Consider the following 20,857-nt stretch of genomic DNA (forward strand, 5'->3'; position numbering starts at 1 on the left):
CTCTTATACACACCCACACACCCTATATCAATATATATTAAATCAGCTCTTTTGTTTTTTGTTTTTGCTGGGCTATTTGAGAGGAAATAGCAATCAAGACTCATCAGCCCCAAATAATCTAATATACCTGCTAGGGCCAAAAACATGTTCTTATATAACTCCAGTTTAATTATTATCAAGTTCAGGGAATTTAACACTAATACAATATTACTGATATTTTCTAACATATACAGTCAATATTCAAACTTTGCCAGTTATCCCAGTATTGTCCTTTATATCAACTCCTTTTTCCGATACAGAATCTAAGCCATAATCTCATTCATTTAGGTTTTTTATTATTAAACTTTTTATTCTGCGATAATTGTAAGAAATAATGCAGAGAGATTCGAATTTTTCCCATCTTGTAGAACTGTGGCACACATCACAACCAGGATATTGACGCCAATGAAGCCAACATCAATACAGAACATTTCCATAGACTCAAGAATCCCGGGACTTCCCTGGTGGTCCAGTGGTTAAGAATCGCCTTCCAATGCAGGGGACGCCAGTTCGATCCCTGGTCAGGGAACTAAGATCCCACGTACCACGGGGCAGCTAAGCCTGCGTGCTGCAACTAGAGAGAAGCCCACGCACCACAGCAAAATATCCCACGTGCCGCAACTAAGACCCAACGCAGCAAGAAAGAAAGAGAGAACGAGAGATAAAAAGAAAAGAAAGAATCTCGCAGGTTGCCCTTCATAGACACACCTACCTCCTTCCTGCCCATCCCCCTCCTTAACCTCTGGCAACCACTAATCTGTTCTCCATTTGTATAACTTTGTCATTTCAAAAATGTTATATAGGGAGACTTCCCTGGTCGCACAGTGGTTAAGAATCGGCCTGCCAATGCAGGGGACATGGGTTCAAGCCCTGGTCCAGGAATATCCCACATGCCACGGAGCAACTAAGCCCGTGTGCCACAACTATTGAGCCTGTGTTCTAGAGCCCGTGAGCCGCAACTACTGAAGCCTGCACGCCTAGAACCTGTGCTCCACAACAAGAGAAGCCCCCTCAATGAGAAGCCCGCGCACCGCAACAAAGGATAGCCCCCGCTCAGCACAACTAGAGAAAGCCTGCGCTCAGCAACGAAGACCCAATGCAACCAAAAATAAAAAATAAATAAATTTTTAAAAAAACGTTGTATAGGGGAATTCCCTGGTGTCCAGTGGTTAGGACTCCATGCTTCCACTGCAGGGGTCACTGGTTTGGTCCCTGATGGAGGAACTAATATGCCACAAGCAGTGGGCTATGGCCAAAAAAAAAAAGTTATACAAATGGAATGACACAGTATGTAGCCTTTGGGGACTGGCTTTTTTTCACTCAGTTTAGCTCTCTAGAAGTCCATCCAGGTTGTTGAGTGTATCAAGAGTTTGCTCCTTTTTATTTTAATGGACCACAGTTTGTTTACCCATTCATCTGTTGAAGAATATCTGGGTTATTTCCAGTTTTTGTCTATTACAAATAAAGCTGCTATTAATAATCATATGTGACTTTTTTGCATGGACATAAGTTTTTATTTTTCTGGCATAGTTGCCCAGGAGAGCAATTTCTAGGTGGTAGGATGGTGTATGCTTAATTTTTTAAGAAATTGTCAAATTCTTTTCCAGAGTGGCTATGCCATTTCACATCCCCACCAGCAGTCTGTAAGTGATCCAATTTCCCTGCATCTCTGCCAGGATTTAGTGTTATCAGTGTTTTTCATTTTAGCCATTCTGATGGGTTTATAGTAATATCTCATTGGGGTTTTTCATCTAGTTTTAATGTCTCTTCAGTTTCCTTTCCTCTGGGGTTGACCTTTTACTGTCCTACATGACACTGGCATTTTTAAAAAGTACAGGCCTCTTGTTTTCTGGAATGTTCCTTAATTTGGGTTTGCTGGCTTGTTTCCTACTAGTATGATTCAGGTTCCACATGACTGACAGCAGTGCTGTATACATGACGTATCCTCTGTGCCTTAAGTCAGGAGCCACCCGGTGGCCATTTGTCTTGTTTTTGGCGATGATAGCTTCCATCACTTGATTAAGACGGTGTCCGCCAGATTTCTCCACTATAAAGGTAATCTCCCTCCCTTTAATTAACGAGTAATCTGACAACAGATACTTCGAGAATGTGTAAATATTCTTTAACCTATGAGAACTCTAAAAACTTTGCACACGAACACTCCATCCAAACCTCTGAACAAAGAGACTTGATTTAAAAAAAAAAAAAAGGGTAGAAGTGGGGGGAAAAAAAACAGAGACTTGAGCAAACTTTAACACAGCTTCTAGCAGCAAAGCCACATCCTTGGGACACCCAGCGCTCTCTTGAGTTTCTGTCTGGAAAAGCCTCAGGGCTGTCAAAATAATTTACTGTTTGTTCTGATAGCGGATGGTAAGCCCCGACCTCCGTTTCTCAGAGCATTTACTCAGAAGGCACAATTGTGAATCCTTTCTCTGTCCCTCCAAGATGTACTTGTGTCTCCTTCAGCTCAGGAGCATCTTTCTCAAATACCTGAAAGCCATTCCCTTGCGATGCTTGCCTCTGTCCCCAGTCTCTGTGGCGACAGAGCCCTCCCTTGGAGCACAGCCAGCAGCAGACACAGCTGGCCTGGTCACACACTGACCAACCCTTTGTGACTTCTCATTTGAGCCCCCTCCCTACACCCTCATTCTCCCCTTGAAACACCCAGTCACCTCTGTGCCAATCAGAAGGGAGTTCAGCTCTCTCCCCTACTGTCAGTAGTTACTGAATAAAATCTGTTTTCACCTCTTAAACTAATAGCTGGCTTTGTTTATCTTTGATACCAAAGAACCTTTCACCTAATGGTTTTAGCTTCCCCTAGTGATTCTGTCATGGTTCTCCTTTATTAGTTGGCATTCTACTAGAAAGAAGACCTTTCTCTTCTCCCCTCCTCTTTGCTTCTTTGTTTCTTCATATTTATACTCAATGTGTGCTGCCTTTATTAATGTTGGTGCTCAATTGGCCAGTAGGAGCTCTGTCAAACTGGCTCCTGTGTCTTTATGACATGTTTTCCACCATTTTTTGAGCACTTCTTTACCTTCTGGCACAAGATGTTCCAGGTTCATCTTGTACTTTTCCTGATTCAGCCCTGAAATCAGCCAGTTCTCCAATGAGTCATAATTCCTTTTAGAGGGGAATGGTATTTAGAAACCAAGATACCAGCACTAGATGTTCTCATTACTATGGGGTGTCATTGCTGCTAGGTCCTTTCAATGGCAGAGCTAAAAAAAAAAAAAAAGAAAAGAAAAAGAAAAAAACCAAAGAAGCAAACATGAGGGACTTCCCTGGTAGTCCAGTGGATAAGAATCCACCTTGCAATGCAGGGGACGCAAGTTCAATCCCTGGTCGGGGAATTAAGATCCCACGTGCCACGGGGCAACTAGGCCCACTCACCACAACTAGAGAGCCCAAGTGCCACAACTACTGAGCCCATGCACTCTGGAGCCGGCACACCACAACTAGAGAAGACTGTGATCTGCAACTAGAGAAGCCTGCACGCCACAACTAGAGAGAAGCCCGCACACCGCAACGAAGAACCCATGCACTGCAACGAAGACCCAGTGCAGCCAAAATTAAAAAAAAAAAACAGAAGCAAACATGAGTTCATGCTGAAGACTCCAATTTACAATATGATCCACTATCCCAGGGCTGTTCTTTGCTCCATCCCATTCCACAATTTTATATTCCTTCTTCCACAGTGAGAACTCTGGTTCCCATTAGCATGAATCTATTTCTTTCTTTGCTCAATCTGAGAACACATACACCGTAGTTTGAGAATAGCTACACTACCTACCAACAGCAAACTTACTAAGTTCAAGATACTTTTTTCCATTCTTTATATCTTTACACAGAAGATATATAGTCAAAATACTGTGTTCAATACTGTGGATTTTATTTTTCTTCTATGCGGTTATGGTGTCCATTTGATACACAGTTCAATGTATTTGTTTCTGGTGATGTAGTTTCAGGATGCCATGGGTATCCCAGGTGTCTCTGCTATGGATAAGAGTATAGGAAAATAGAACAAGATTACCATCAAAAAATGACAAGGGCCACTTGAGCAAAGAACACATTGAGCTTATGATCCAAAAGCTAAGAAGTGCAAAGCTGAATATGAGAAGCAGAGGGGCAGATGGCTTCCAGAAATCCACTTGAGTTCTGTGCATTCAACATGAAAGCAAAGGTTGAAGATGAGAGACTCAAAGGCAAGATCAAAGATGAGGACAAACAGAAGATTCTTGACAAGTATAATGAAATCATCAACTGGCTTGATAAGAATCTGACTGAAGAAAAGGAAGAACTTGAACTTTGGCAGAAAGAGCTGGAGAAAATTTGCAACCTCATCATTATCAAGTTGTAGCAGAGTGTGAGAGGAAGGCCTGGGGCTTCCCGGGTGACAGAGCTCCTCTTCCGGGCCCACCTTTGAAGATATAAGTGAAGCCAACCTGAGCATAGATAATTCAGCCCTGTTCCACGGTAAAAAAAAAAAAAATTGAAGGAGCCAAATTCACAACAAATCCAGTGACAGTCTTAAGGTTGAGCTATTGAGTAATTCAATACTGTACTGAATTACTGGCTTTCTCATTACTTAGGGAATATGTGCACAGGGAAAGGAAATAACATTGCATTTTATTAACATGTTGTAAAATGCAATGTATTAAATAAAATCTGTATTTACAATCAGTGCCCAAAAAAGCTTATTAAAAAAGAAAAAATTGTTTGGTCATGCCAGAGTTTCAAAAGGAAAAAATCGCTGGGTGAGCTCAACAGAAGAGAGATGACAGGAGAAAGAATCAGTGAATTTGAGGATTGAACAATTGAAATTATCTAATATTAACAACAGAGAGAAAATAGACTGAAAAATGTTAGCAGAGCCTCAGTGGCCTCTGGTACTATAACGGAAGATCTAACATTCACTGAGCTCCAAAGAAGAGAAGAAAGTGTGAGGCTGAAAACTATTCAAAGATATGACAAGCTGAAAATTTCCCAAATTTGGCAAAAGACATAAATCTGCAGATTTAAGAAACTGGGTGGACTCCCTAGATAAGGCCACAGAAATCCACATCAATATACATTGTAGGACTTACCAGGTGGTGCAGTGGTTAAGAATCTGCCTGCCAACGCAGGGGACATGGGTTCCATCCCTGGTCCAGGAAGATCCCACATGCCACAGAGCAACAAAGACCATGCGCCACAACTACTGAGCCGGCGCTACAAAGCCTGCAAGCCACAACGACTGAGCCTGTGAGCCACAATTACTGAGCCCATGTGCTGCAACTACTGAAGCCTGTGCGCTGAGAGCCTGTGCTCTGCAACAAGAGAAGCCACCGCAATGAGAAGCCCGTGCAACACAACGAAGAGAAGCCCCTGCTCGCCGTAACTAAAGAGAAAGCCCACGTACAGCAACAAAGACCCAACGCAGCCAAAAAAAACAAATAAATAGATAAAATAAAATTACTTAAAAAAAAATAGACTGATGGAATTCCTAATAACTGAACCACGGTTGAATTCCTGGAATAAATCCTTCTTGGTTGTGCTATATTTTTTAACGTGGTATGGACTCTGCTGACATTTTACTAATGTTTTTTGCATTGGCATTAATACAAATCTTGGGGTTTGGGGGATTTTTTTGGGGGGATGTTCTTTGGCCACACCACGCGTCATGTGGGATCTTAGTTCCCCAACTAGCGATGGAACCCGTGCCCCCTGCCTTGGGAGTGCGGAGTCTTAACCGCTGGACCGCCAGGGAAGTCCCTGGCATTAATACAAAAGATCATTTCATGTGTTTTTATTTCTCCCCACTGCAAGATAATAGAACCTGCTTGGAGAGACAATGTCCTGTCTCACTAACCATGAGCCAAACAAACAGCCTTACAGTTTAGACTTCAGTGTCTAAGCCCCAAATACAATATGTAGAAGATCACATAAGAAGCTTCATTTTGCATATTCATGAAAAAAATGTGGATAAGTGACAACTCACCTTAGCTCTTGGGGGTTCTGTATATATAGGAAGGAAGGATGAAATAAACTCTACAAAATTTAACAGTATCCGTATTGATATCCTCCCCTCTTGCCCCACTCACTCTCTCACCTTCATCCCTAAAGTGGTCGACATCATAAATTTGTCACAAGACCTAAAAATAAAAAACTAATTATAGCACTGGGGTTTTTTTGTTTTTTAATGTAGACAGTTTAGACTGATAACTTAAAAAGGGAAGTTTTTGGGAATTCCTTGGCGATCCAGTGGTTAGGACTCTGCTTGCACTGCAGGGAGCATGACTTCGATCCCTGGTCAGGGAACTAAGATCCCTCATGCTGTGCAGTGTGGCCAAAAAAATTTTTAAAAAGGGAAGTTTTTGATTCCTTTAGTAGACTGGCATTGTAATAGGAAAGACAGTTGCATGGCGTTGATCCAGTGCCCCTTAAAAATTCAGAATGGTGGGGTTAGTGGCAATTTTGTATGAAAGTTAAATGCCAATCAAATCACTGATAGAATCAGCAGTTTGGAGAAAATAAATATATAAACATACTATCTTTTTCCTCAGTAGGTTCTTTTTGGAACCTAAGCTGTTTGCGCTCAAAGGCTGGAGATCTGTCCCTCTTGCTGAGAAGGACCCAGACTGCAAACACTGGGGTGAGGAGTACATATGAATATGCATGTGGATTTCACTAGATACTATGTTAACTACGGGCTCTCCTAATTCCTGGGGTAAAATAGTAAAAAGTAAAAAAGACTTTTTTTTTTATCGGTAGAAATTACTTAGGAATCCTTCAGAGATGGCATTAGGATTCAAGAAACTGGATAACCCAGGCTAAAGCCCAGTGAGCTAAACAAGCTGCCTACCACGGGCCGTGGCCCAATTCTGGCACCTGTCAAACTTACTTTACCGTCTTAAGAAGCCTCTAGCCAATCCCGTGCTGGAGAATTATGAAGCTGCCTTTTCTTGGGGGAAGATAGAGACTTATCCACTTTCCTATTCACTCTCTTTCTAGGGAGGCATTTCTCCAGTTCTAAAATTCAATACTCCTGCTTCGTGAACAGAGATAAAAGCCAGCAGGGCTAGACGGGCCCAACCCCATGATCGGACAGGGACTCAACCAAACAAGGGAAAATGGAAGAGAAGAAACTGGGGGGAGGGCTTCCCTGGTGGCGCAGTGGTTGAGAGTCTGCCTGCCAATGCAGGGGACACGGGTTCGTGCCCTGGTCCGGGATGATCCCACATGCCGCAGAGCGGCTAGGCCCGTGAGCCATGGCCGCTGAGCCTGCGCTTCCAGAGCCTGTGCTCCGCGGCGGCAGAGGCCACAGCAGTGAGAGGCGTACCGCAAAAGAAAAAAAGAAAGAAACTGGGGGGAAATACATCCAAGGCCCTAAAATATCACCCCTCAAACTCCCCCTTCCCCATACCTCCCAGACATCACCTCTGTGACTTTGCCATTCGTATTTATTTTAACCTAATTCACATAGATCTAGAGGGAAGGAAGACACTGTAGGTGATTTCCCCTAAACCCTGGTCTCAGGGGTCTGTTACTCTCTCCCTAATTAGGTCCTAGTTACACACTCGGGAAGTCCTTCGAGGCTTATCTGAAACCCATGGGTAGGTCTCTCACGTCGGTCAGAGGGGAAATGCCCCTTCCTGAGATGGGCCACAGCTCCTGACCCCAGTTCTCCGCACAGCTGGGTCTGTCCCTGCAGCCCCTGCGGGACTTGGTGAGGCGTGACCTCGGGCAAGGGGGTCCTGATGGGCAGAGATCTGGACTCCTCCTCAGCGCCACCATCTCCTTCACAGAAGAGCAAGAAAGTGTGTTCTCTCCGAAAACAGTCCTCGGCGAGTGGTTAGCGTCACTTCCTGCCTGGTCTTCCTTTCCTTGGAACATTTTATTCTATTTTTGTCGGGGCCTCCAAGGAATACAGAGTAGAAACATGTAGGGAAAGTCCACAGCTGACGAGCTGTACATTTAATGCACAGGGACCTGCTACGGCCCGACCCTGGGTGTCTTATCAGTAGTTTAATCAGAGTAGCCTTTTGATTTTTCCAAAAATCCTACCGGAGCTGCCAACTTCAGGGAAGAGATGCATTAATTTGTCCTCTCCTTTGCAATAAATGGACTTTGCTTCTCCCCACCTTTCATTTTATGAGGCAGCAGTTGGAACCGGACACAAACACCAATGGTGGAAAGAGGGCGGGGTAGCCGAGAGAACAGCCTCTTGGCCCCCGCCCTTTTGTGTCTCCAACACATAAACGCCCTACACCTCAGCTTCTTCAGCCATAAAATGAGAAGACCATCCATTTTGAGATGGTTGGGGTTAGAGATGAGGTGTATGTGTATATAAAGCTTAGTAGGTGTCTGCTTAAAACCTTCCGAATTCCACACAGAAATGCTGTGTTTCACCCAGAGAAAACCTAAGCTCCTCACGTCCTGTGCAGGATTAGCCTAAGTGTGCCCTGCACTCCGCATGGCTCTTGGCCGCACCCCTCACCTCCATCCTCCGGGTACCTTCACCTCCTCCCTGCTCTTCACACACCCACCCGGCGTGCTCTGACTCCAGAACCTCCGTGGTGGCTCCGAGCTGCACCCGGGTCTCCACGAGGCCTCTTCTGACCTCACCACCCACTTCTCCCATCACTGCTTTTTCGCTTCACAGCACTGAACACTGTCTGGAATGATCCCACTCGTTTATCTGTGTATTCACAAGGGCAGGAAATGGGCTCTTGCTTCTAACTCTAACTCTGAGAACACTCCCTTTCCAGAATCTCAGCCACGCCCAGATCTCACCTTTCTGCTCCCCAGCCAGCAGGCTGTGTTTGGGGTGAGCCCAGCCTAACAGAGAATTTTAAATCCCGCTTAGGTCTCTGCACAGGTGTGACTGGCCTGCACCCTAACCCAGAGACAGTGACTCTCGTTTCCTTTGCTGACACGGAGCTGCGCTCCCCCACGGGAGGGTCTGGCAGAGCTCAGCGTCCGTGCTGGCCCCGTCACCCACAGGTACTGGTGTCGGGACCCAGGCCGGGGTCTGCTGCTCTAGGAAAAGTTAAACGTGCTTGGAGGGGCAGCAGGAATAAAGAGACACAGCCACGAGGAACGTTTGTATTTAAAATTCCTCCCCTTCATTTTCTTCTTCAAAAGAATCAGTCCCCACTTCCTCATAATCCTTCTCCAGGGCAGCCAGGTCCTCCCGGGCCTCGGAAAATTCTCCTTCTTCCATCCCCTCTCCGACGTACCAGTGCACGAAGGCACGCTTGGCGTACATGAGGTCGAACTTGTGGTCCAGGCGGGCCCAGGCCTCGGCGATGGCCGTGGTGTTGCTCAGCATGCAGACGGCCCGCTGCACCTTGGCCAGGTCTCCCCCAGGGACGACCGTGGGGGGCTGGTAGTTGATGCCCACCTGGGGAAGAGAGGGTGAAGATGCGGCAGTCAGCGGATAACACAAGCTGGGGCACCTTGGTCACGTGGTGGGTGGGGCAGCAGGCCTGGATGTGAAGAGGGGATCAGGAGGTGGGACGGCGGGTGGGTAGAGGGGTGCGTGTGGGAGAGAAAGCAAAGCAAGCGGCACTGGGCCGGGAGACTCAAGGGGAGGGGAGGGCTGGTGGGGACCCTAGTGGGAGACTCAAGCAGGCAAATGAGGGCAGGGAAAGGGGGCCAAGCAGGGCGCGTGTGCAGTGCCAGCAGACGAGGGTTATTATAAGTTCACTCCTCGGCACTGGGCCGGGAGACTCAAGGGGAGGGGAAGGGCTGGTGGGGACCCTAGTGGGAGACTCAAGCAGGCAAATGAGGGCAGGGAAAAGGGGGCCAAGCAGGGCGCGTGTGCAGTGCCAGCAGACAAGGGTTATTATAAGTTCACTCCTTCCAATGGTATCTCGGGTTCCTCTTAGTTATGCTGTCAACGGGTTTAGGGCAGTTTCTCTGCCAAGGGTGAAGGGCTGTTTAAAAGATCAGGGAGAGGACTTCTCTGGTGGCGCAGTGGTTAAGAATCCACCTGCCAATGCAGGGGACACGGGTTCGAGCCCTGGTCCTAGAAGATCCCACATGCCACGGAGCAGCTAAGCCCGTGTGCCACGACTACTGAGCCTGCCCTCTAGAGCCCACGAGCCACAACTACTGAAGCCCGCGCGCCTAGAGCCCGTGCTCCGCAACAAGAGAAGCCACCGCAATGAGAAGCCGGCGCACTGCAACGAACAGTAGCCCCCGCTCGCCACAACTAGAGGAAGCTCATGCACAACAAGGAGGACCCAACGCAGCCAAAACTTAATTAATTAATCAATTTTTAAAAAGATATTCTCAAGCAATAAATAAAGAGATGCAAAAGGTTCTGCGGATGGCGTCAGCATTTACCAGGCCCTCTGTCTCTGGGGAGTGGGGTTTCTTGGAAGAAAAGCATGGAAATCAAAGAAAGTCAATTAAAACTTGCTGGATGAGCCAATCCCCCAAGTTCTGGCAGCACGGAGGGTCCTCCAAGTTGATCCAGCCCACCCTGACGAGGGGGCTAATATCCCGGAAGTCTCCCTTCTCCCCACACATACCCCAAACTGGAGCCGACCCCAGGAACTCTAGGAGCCTGGAAGGGGCCTCAGGTGACGACTGTGATAATACTCATGGGACACTGAGAACCATGGAGCTGGCCCCAAAATGCCTCTCCACCAGGCCACCAGGTCTGAACTGCCAATCTCTTAAATTCACAGCTTTAAAATGCATGTCCTCTGAGAGGTGGAGGTGGGAGTGGCAGCAGGCTGTACAGCCAAGGTGGGTAACCCACTAAATGAATTCACAATGATCTATCATTCCTCTTAAACAAAAGTGGCATCTTGGGGGTGGAGGTGATGCTGAGACAGGGGCGAAGGACCAAAGTGAGAAGGGAGAAGGCAATGCCACATGACATTTCACTAGACCAGCCAACTCTGCTCTCTTTTCAGCAGTAGCAGCCCTTGACCCTGGGGAGGATGCTACAGGGTGAAGTTCAACACCATCCACCCCCACGGCATGTGCCTTTCTGAGAAGCAGCTAAAGGTTCTAGCACTGCCTTATCTTTCTGGTCATAACCCTGGAGCTTCAGCTTAAAATAAAGGGGCAAGAATACGGGGGCATGTCCTTTTTGTTAATTTCTCCACCACCCTCATATCTCATTCTTTTTTTTTTTTTTTTTTTTTTTTGCCTATTCATTTTACTACTAGCTTGTTTTGTTGTTTGTTTCCATTTGAAAGAAAAAAAACCCAACAACTTGGGGGAAGATCCTGAATGTTTTCGCAAGAGTGACCAGAACTGCCACATACAAATAGGCACAGTCCAGGGGAAAGGATTCTGTACGTGGCTGGAGCAGAGCAGGGTGGGAGATGCTCTCTGCCATCAGCCTCTCAGCTGAGAAGCCAGCATGAGGTGTCTTGTTTCCGTTAAGTCCCAGCAGGGAAAACTGAGACGTGCTCATCTCTGTCTCGAGCAACTGTCACAACCACCTCTGGTGCTCAGCAAACCTCTAAATTATTAAAGGCCTGCCAGGGGTCTAATTAACATGAATGGTGGCAGCCGCTTTGATGGTGGACTCGGATGAGACCGTGGGACACAGGACAAAGCAGTCAAGCAGGCACGAGTGCAGGGGCAGCTGCCTGCCCGGCCAGGGCGACTCAGGGGGCGGCTTCCAGTGCTCGACATCTTCTGGTCCTGGGAGCTGGGGGTCTTCCCTGGCTATTGTGTACCCACACCAACCCTCAGAGTCCGGTGTTCCCCAGACCGCAGACCTACAACAGGCTCCCAGCTCACTCCCGGTTAGTGGAAATGTCAGGGCTTCATAATGTGAATCACAACCATATGATAACCATGAAACTTCTTATCCTTTCTCGAAATCGATGAAAACTTACAGGGCGAATAATTTTTCAAAATAAACTGGGGAGAGAAGAACACAGCTTTTGAGGTGTTAGAGGAGGGAATTACACCTCTCCAGCAACTTGAATAATCTGGTTACTGCATTCTCTGATCTACCGTCAGAGCAGAGCTACTTCCACCCAGTCATCCTCTTCATCCCACTTGCACACAAGTTCGTTCTAGCCCCGTTCACTCCTCCCTGTAAGAGAAAAGTCCTTTCTGCCTGACCTTTGCGATGTCTGCAGATCTTAGGGCAGGAGAGGTGGAGCCCTTCTCCCTACTGCACTAGTGCCCTCCCCCTCTTCCAATAATCCTCTCAAAATCTCTCCTGACCTAAAATAGGTGAATGAACGAATTAATGAATGAAATTAGTGTTACATTTGGCTTAAGCCCCTCTTCCCATCTCATCCCAGAGCTCCCACGGAATGTGCATCAGTCCAAGACCCTGAGTGTCCACCTCTTTCTCCCCATCCTTGGTGTCTCCCTCTGCTTCTCTAGCTGTCTGTCTCCACCGAGCCACCAGCTCTCACCTTGAAGCCTGTGGGACACCAGTCGACAAACTGGATGGTCCTCTTGGTCTTGATGGCAGCAATGGCGACGTTCACATCCTTGGGCACCACGTCCCCCCGGTAGAGCATGCAGCAGGCCATGTACTTGCCGTGACGGGGGTCACACTTCACCATCTGGCTGTTGGGCTCAAAGCAGGAGCTGGTGATCTCGGCCACGGACAGCTGCTCGTGGTAGGCCTTCTCGGCCGAGATGATGGGCGCATAGGTGACCAGGGGGAAGTGGATGCGGGGGTAGGGCACCAGGTTGGTCTGGAACTCGGTGAGGTCCACGTTGAGGGCGCCGTCGAAGCGCAGGGAGGCCGTGATGGAGGACACGATCTGGCTGATGAGGCGGTTGAGGTTGGTGTACGTCGGGCGCTCGATGTCTAGGTTGCGGCGGCAGATGTCGTAGATGGCCTCGTTGTCGACCATGAAGGCGCAGTCCGAGTGCTCCAGGGTTGTGTGCGTGGTCAGGATGGAGTTGTAGGGCTCCACCACGGCCGTGGACACCTGGGGGGCCGGGTAGATGGCGAACTCCAGCTTAGACTTCTTGCCGTAATCCAGGGAGAGGCGTTCCATCAGCAGAGAAGTGAAGCCGGAGCCGGTGCCGCCCCCGAAGCTGTGGAAGATGAGGAAGCCCTGCAGGCCTGAGCAGGCATCTGTCTGGGAGCGGAGGACACGAGACAAGGCTCTGAGGACTCCCTCACGGGCCTCTCTGTCTGCCCCACTCTATCCCTCAACATTGTCAAGTGGGTGAAATCAAAACAGCCTTGAAGGAGCAAGGAAACACAAAGGAGCCTCGGCGGTCTTGGGAGGAACCACTAAAATACGGGCAGCAAACCTGCACACACCTCCGGGTCCATGAAGCTTCCAGCCCAGTGGCCTGGTTGGACCAGGAATGAGCTTCCAGAACCACGGCGGTTAATGACTTTGCCCCATGAGGGCCCCAGCTCCTTGCCCACTTCCCCAGCCCTAGTCATTTGATCTTGTGGGAACTGCAGACCTACACATCCCAGCCCAACCTTGGAAGGTGGCTCAGGAAGATAAATGGGTCAGAGAACCTGAGATTTCACATCAACTTTGCCACTTCCGAGTTGTAAAAATTCGAGCAAGTTACTGAACTGAACCCTCCAGACTCATGTTTCTTCTTGGTTAAAGTGAGAACAATAAAAACTATTCATCTCGGGCTTCCCTGGTGGCGCATTTGTTGAGAGTCCACCTGCCGATGCAGGGGACGCGGGTTCGTGCCCCGGTCCGGGAAGATCCCACATGCCGCGGAGCGGCTGGGCCCGTGAGCCATGGCCGCTGAGCCTGCGCGTCCGGAGCCTGTGCTCCACAACAGGAGAGGCCGCAGCGGTGGGAGGCCCGCATACCACAAAAAAAAAAAAAAAAATTCATCTCATGAGGTTGTTGTGATAATTAAGCAAGGACCTGACAGTTAGCTCTCACCAGAACTAAGAGAATTCACAGGTCACAGAACTTCCCCATTGGCCGTGATCTATGACTGTGTTCAGTCCTGTGGTTCTGAGCTTTAGGGATCACAGATGGCTCTGAGACTGATGAACCCTACTAGCCCTCCTCTAAACAGAAAATTCGGCATCCTTAGCTCCCAAGGACCCCTGATCAAGCCCAACCTTTTCCGTTGTACAGATTAGGAAAGGGGGATCAAGTAGACAAGGGACCCACCCTGAGCTTTCTAGTCAAACCAACCCGGTTCAGATGCTGACTTGGCCACTTTCTAGCTGCGGGACCCAGACCAAGTTATTGAACCATCCTGGCCCTCAATCTCCCCATCTGTAAAGTTCAAGGACAAGACCTCCTTTGTATCATTATTTAGGGGATTAAACGGAACGTATTTGACATTGGTAATGCTGTTTGTAAGTGCTGAAATAGATCAACAATCTTCCTCTTCTCTTCCAAGTTAAATGCTTTGTTAAACTGTGCTGCCAGGAAGCAAAGAGCTTCGCCTTTCTCACACCTGGAATTTCCCCAGACACCACCGTAGAGCATCTGTAAGTGCTACCGGGGCATCACCTGGAGGGCAGCCCACAACGTCCAGCCAGAGGAAGGGGCGTCAGCCCTATGAATGCCTCTTACGGACATAAGCAGAAATTCCCAGATCTTAGGCGTTTATCCTGTAGCCAGGGGTCACGTGCCTCCACCCAGCCTGTTCAGAGAGGTGAATCCTAGTACGTCCAGCTCAGCAGCTCCCTGCCCTTGTAAACACATACCAGCTTGCGAATGCGGTCCAGCACCAGGTCGATGCTCTCCTTTCCCACCGTGTAGTGGCCCCGCGCGTAGTTGTTAGCTGCATCCTCTTTTCCTGTGATCAGCTGCTCTGGATGGAAGAGCTGGCGGTAGGTTCCTGCCCGAACCTCATCTACCAAGAGAGGGGACCGTCAGTCTTACTACCTGGTTCCCAGACGAGAATACACATGGCACCCCTACCTACTGAACTCCATTGAGGTGGAACCAGACAACCCTATAATATACCTGCGAGGCTAAGAGAATTCCAGGGTAACACAGGCACTAACAGAGCCAGAAGCCCGGGACTCAAGCAGCAATGAGAAGCCAGCTGCTCTACTGGCTGGACCTTAAAAAGCCTTGGGTTTACAAAGCTGGCCAAACACCAAAGTTGACTGCCTCTTCCCCCTGGACCCACAAGGCTTCCCTCTTGTTTTTCATTCATGCTGCAAAATTTACCCCAGAATTTAACCCGATTTCACTTGCATCCAAATGTTCCAGGGACACAAAGAAAGATTCAGAATATGCCTGGCTCCTAGGCTCCCCCGGAATTGTCCCAGCCCTAACCTCCATCTCTGGTGGCAACAATACATGTCAGGCATTAGAGATATTTCAGAACAACTTTGAAGCAAAGCTATGTTCCAGGCTCCAGAAGAGCTGGAGCCCAAGAGAGGCCGCGGTGCAGAGGGCTCTGCTCACCTCCAAGGTCCACGCAAGGTGGACACACGGCAGGCCAAGGTGCCTCAGGCCCCACCTATAGCCCCTCTCTTCTACAGGGTCCCTCTGCTCCCCCAGGGAAAGCACCCATCTATGCAGTGGCCTGGGAAACTCATCTGCCCTTTCTGTATTTGTACAAGCGTCCATGGGATAGAGGGCCTGGGGTCTGTGGCCCTAGAAACAGTGTTCAGGCACCGCAGGCAGTACCCAGACATCCCTGGGGGACTTGTCCACCTTCGCTGGTGAGCAGACTTTGAAGATGAGAAAATCCTGATGAAGAGCGAGGACTGATCCAGGGGGTACTGGGGCCGGGGGAGCTGGGAGAGCAAGAATCCTGCCCCAACACAAGTCAGAATTCCTGCTCCCTAAGATCCAGAAGAGGTTCATTCTAACCTACGGCAGCCTCTGGCTGTAAGAGGAAGCGCCTGCTGCTATTTCGTCTCGTGTGCGAGAGGCTGGAAGGTTATCCCAGGCCGCCGGGACAGACTGCAATTACCGTAGGAGCGGAAACATACACTTTGGGAAACTGACTGTTGGAGGGCACCTTATAATTTCTGAAATTATTTGTATTTTGACCCTTAGTATTTAATAAACAATGTCGGTCTGTCTCAGCAGATTTCAGTGGAGAGTACTAGGTTGGAGGTTTAATGGGGAGCAGTGATCTGTGATCCCCACTTGAGATCCCGAGACTGCAGAGAACTCTAGGAGCCAAGAGTCATGTGGTGGGGGGCTCCGGATGAGCCACCCCTTCCACGTACAGATCTGCTTCCCCAGACACCACAGCCTCTGCAGTCCGGTGCTGTCCCTGTGCGGGGACCCTGGCCCACACTCACCCACCACGGTGGGCTCCAGATCGACCATGACGGCCCGGGGCACGTGCTTCCCGTTGCCGGTCTCGCTGAAGAAGGTGGTGAAGGAGTCGTCGTCCTGGACCTTGCTGGCCTGCGTGCCAAAAGTGCCATCGGCCTGGATGCCGTGCTCCAGGCAGAAGAGCTCCCAGCAGGCATTGCCGATCTGGACCCCTGCTTGGCCCACGTGGACGGATATGCATTCCCGCTGCGGGGAGAGAGCAGCCCAGTCAGAGCCCCAGCCCGGTCACGCCTCTGCCCCAGGCCCCCAGGCCCCCAGGCCCCCACCTCTGAGGACCTGTCCATCCCTGGAACTCGACGGGCAGGACACCCATGCCTCCCGCCATGCCATGCCCCAGCCACGTGGGGTCTGGGCACCACAGCATCCGGATCAAGACTCGGTTCCAAAGAAGCACCGCAGCTTTGTGGTTTGCTGTAAAGATTGCTTTCCAGGGTTAATCCTTTGTGTCAAGAAAAGGAAAAAGAGGGCAGCTGCGTGGAGGAAACTGGGCTAATTCCAAACCACGAGACTCCTGCACGGATGGAGCCGGTCAAAGGAAGAACCAGTGAGGACAGCAGAAACCACTCCCAAATCCACTGCCGTGCCCGGCGCAGGTCTCCCGTTCCTGCTGCAGCCTGAGCCTCCCAGCCGCCGCCACACACACACACACACACACACACACACACACACGCACGCACGCGCGCGCGCTCCCCGTCTCCGCATCCCAGAACAGGGAAGCACACGGTGGAATGTACTTTGGAGTCTGTATCATGGGTGTCATTAGTGTTCTGGCTACAACTGTAGGAATGAGAAAGGATCAGTACATCAGCAAGGGAGGGCTGGGAGGGGACAAAGTAGGCGCCTCCTGAACTCTGAGGGACTGGAAAGTTCCTCTGTGGCCACCATCACCTGCTCCTTCGCCCACGTCAGGCCAAGTGCTAAGTAAAGCTGACCTTTAGAGTGTCCTTTTCTCCATGTTACTCTGGCGTGAAGCTGCAGTTACCTGATTGGTCCTGGTACTAACAGCTTAGGATGGGGAGGGGTGTGCGTGTGTGTTTGTGTTGTGTACATTCGTGTGGTGTGTATGTGTGTATATATGTGTAAGTGTGTGTGTGTGGATGTGAGTGTGTGAGTGTGTGTTATGGTTTTGCTGGGACGGTGTACTCGTCACCCCCAACACCCCACCGGGGAAGCAGGGGCCCTGCAAGGAGACTGTGTGCTCCAGATGGAGCTGGGCAGGGAAGCACGTGCCTGCTCTGTGGCCTTCTATTCTTAACTGTGACCCGACCTGGCATTTTCCAGCTCCAGGGAACCCAAGCCAGGAGCAGAGCCTCCAGAGACCGTGGCTGGGCATGGGGCATGGGACTCCTGGGACCCTGGGGCTCCCTGGGTGTGGGTGCAGGGAAGCCAGCGGTGTCAGGAGCCGGTGCCCTAACACTTATACAACGTGGCACTGCTCCACACCTGTCTCTGTGCCCTGGCCTCTGTGCTTCTGTGAGGCTGGTGGCCAGGAAAGGGCTTTGCTCACAGCCACCCACACCCCAGGGCACAAATCTTGCCTCTCAAGTTACATGCTGCGCTGTGTGACCTGGGCTGAGTTACGTAAACCCCCTTCATCTGAAAAGCATAAGTTACCTCGATCACTTTTGTTGTGATTGCTCTTATCATTATGCATTTTCATTACTGGAGCTTCACTCTCCACCTGGAAGAGGCACAGGTGGAAAGCCGGAGACCTCAGGCTACGTTCCTCTCACAATGAAACGACTTTATCTTCGGACTCACTTCAGGCCTAAGGCAGCAGGGTCCTTCCCCCAGGAACCCCCCATAACCAGCAGCTACCGACCAGACCACACCTTCACATGCAGCTGTGGTTTCCTCGGGGGTGTGTGAACTGAGGGGACCCGGAGAGACCTGAAAGGAGCAGGTCCCACATGTTGTCCTGTGACCCCACCCCCCAACCATCCTCCAGGCATCCCCTGGGCCTTTCTGGAAGGAAACAGGGGTATTTCAGGAAGATCAAAGGTCAGAGGAGGAAGAGTAAAGGATCTCAGGGTCCTGAAAACCACCAACACGGTGATACGGAGGTTTTCACCCCCCTTTAACCTCATGCTAGTCAATATGCCAGTCTCCACAGATGAAATCAGTCACACACACACACACACTCCTTAGGAGGAGCAGTTTTCCCTGTTACACTAATTCACAAGAGTAACGGGACGTATACGATAGACTCAGGGGCTTCCCTGGTGGCGCAGTGGTTGAGAGTCCACCTGCTGATGCAGGGGACACGGGTTCGTGCCCCGGTCCGGGAAGATCCCGCATGCCGCGGAGCGGCTGGGCCCATGAGGCATGGCCGCTGAGCCTGCAAGTCCGGAGCCTGTGCTCCGCAACGGGAGAGGCCACAACAGTGAGAGGCCCGTGTACCACAAAAAAAATCAAAAATACTCAGCCTTAACGTATTACACCCTTTATATGTAGCTCCCACTTTATAGAAAACACAGGGGTCCAAGGGATAAGGGACATGGCGAGAAAACGACATGAATCCAGAAGGTGAGACATTTTACAGGGAAATTGAACCAATCTTTTCAACTCATGAGAAACAAAGGTGAAGGAGGGACTGACCCACATCAAGAGGAACTTAAGACACATAACATCCACATGGAGTATGTGAATGTTAACTGAATTCTGGTTTGAACAAATCAAAATATGGTGTGGGGGGGACTTGCCTCGTGGCACAGTGGTTAAGAATCCACCTGCCAAGGCAGGGAACACAGGTTCGAGCCCTGGTCCAGGAAGATCCCACATGCCGCGGAGCAACTAAGCCCGTGTGCCACAACTACCGAACACAAACACATCAGGTAAAGTAAACATGGCAGAGAAATAGTAATTATTAAATCTAGATGATGGATATATGGGTGGCGATACACTACCGTACTTCTCTGAAGGTTTGACGGTTTTCATACTAAAATGACAAAAATTAAAGAAAGGAAACAGAGTATGAGCCAAGTGACGGCTCCCCTCACCCTAACGACCCACTGCGAAGGGCCAGGCTCTTCCTGTCCCTTTTCACTCTGTCATTGATTCAACTAGCAATGACCAAGAGCCCAGTTTGTCAGGGCAAAAGAGAACTTTAAAGTTATGGAGGGGGGAACTTCCCTGGCGGTCCAGTGGTTAGGACCTGGGTGCTCTCACTGTCGGGGCCAGGGTTCAATCCCTGGTCGGGGAACTAAGATCCCACAAGCCACGCAGCACGGCCTAAATAAATTAATTAATTACATAAAGTCACATGAGGAAATCACCAGTGAAATGAACAGTTAGGTGAGCCCCTCATTTAACTAATGGTGCTAAGGTCTGTGCACCATTTGCACCTGCTCTGAGAGGACAGGGACCCCACGGCTCCTCTGGCCACTGTGCCTCGTTGCCACCCACCCCCTTCCTGCCTGGAGGCTCTATACAGGAACACGCAAAGCACCCCCAGTGCGGACGGCCTGGGGGCCGGCCCTCATGCCCAAGACAGGTCACCCATCTGCCATGACCAGGGACGTTATGTGAGCTCAGAGCCTTCAGGATTCTAGAGCTGGGCTGGCCTCACGGATCCCCGAATATGATTCCCACCCCATTATTTTACAGGTGAAAAAGCTGAGGCTCAGAAAGGTAAAGGGGCAGATTGGAAATTTCACAGGGCAAGAGCCTGGCCCCAAATCCAGGTCTTCTGACCTCGGCCGAGTCCTCTCCTTGACACCACCCACCCCCCTGCCTCGTTTGCACTCTTAACCCCCTGGGCTCTGGTGGGCCACACCTACGGCAGCACAAGCCTGATAGCAGAGAGCAAGGCAAGCTTGGACGGCAAACCTCGAAACCAAAAAAACTCCATCGCAGAGAGAAACGGAAGGGCCCGCGGTGGGAGCCTCTGAAAGTGGGCCACCCTCCCTGCAAGACCAGGACTGTTTCTCCGGGTGGTGAGTGCCGAGGCCGGGGCCCGGGGGTGAGCTGACTCAGCAGAGGGCCTTTACATCATGTGTTTGCTCCAAACTCATGTTTCAGATTCCCTCTCTGGCTGGGCAGAGTTCCTGCTTTCTCTCTCACACTGCTCCTCCCTCAGTTCTATTTTGACCCTGGGCTTGTAGGGCTCAGGCCAGCTTTCTGCTCCTGGGCCCCTGTGAGATGAAGGGGGTCCCACCAGTGGTGCTGGAGCCTCCGGCCCAGCAGTCCAGGGGGTGAAGGTGAGGGAGCTGGAGAGACCTAACACAGGAGCGCACTTCCTCGAGGAAAGCATGACACCCCTCCCCAGACCTAGTGCTGGGTGGCTACCAAAGTGACCTGCTCTGTTGGTTCCCACAGCACAGAGCTACTGTCGTTGTCTGCAAGACGGCATCAGGAGGGACTGGGCCAACTCCCAGTCGCCCTTCAAGTCGCTCATTAGTCGTTCCCTCCTGCAGAAGGTCTGGAAGGCCCCGCACCAGCCGGGGCCCCACGCGCCCTCCCTCAGCCCCCGCCTCCCCATCACTGCTCTACTGCACGGCTCCTAGGTTCTCTTTGCTTTTCTGACTTACCCGGTGGAGAGCAAGGAGCCCCCATTTCCTGGCCGGATACCCAGCATCGAGTACAGG

General features: G+C 50.2%; 1 protein-coding gene across 1 annotated transcript; it reads right to left on the reverse strand.

The window, feature by feature from the left end:
- Window positions 1-9,130: 9,130 nt before the first annotated feature.
- On the reverse strand, window positions 9,131-16,424 carry TUBA8 (tubulin alpha 8; the record flags this gene model as incomplete). The annotated part of the gene is made up of 4 exons (XM_082851133.1): window positions 16,235-16,424; window positions 14,672-14,820; window positions 12,423-13,103; window positions 9,131-9,424 (listed from the first exon to the last, which is right to left on the reverse strand). The coding sequence occupies exons 1-4, from the start codon at window positions 16,260-16,262 to the stop codon at window positions 9,131-9,133; spliced, it is 1,152 nt and encodes a 383-aa protein (XP_082707259.1). The 5' UTR covers window positions 16,263-16,424.
- Window positions 16,425-20,857: the final 4,433 nt, after the last annotated feature.

Source organism: Leucopleurus acutus (genome assembly GCF_964270905.1).
Source record: "Leucopleurus acutus genome assembly, chromosome: 11".
Lineage (NCBI taxonomy): Eukaryota > Metazoa > Chordata > Mammalia > Artiodactyla > Delphinidae > Leucopleurus > Leucopleurus acutus.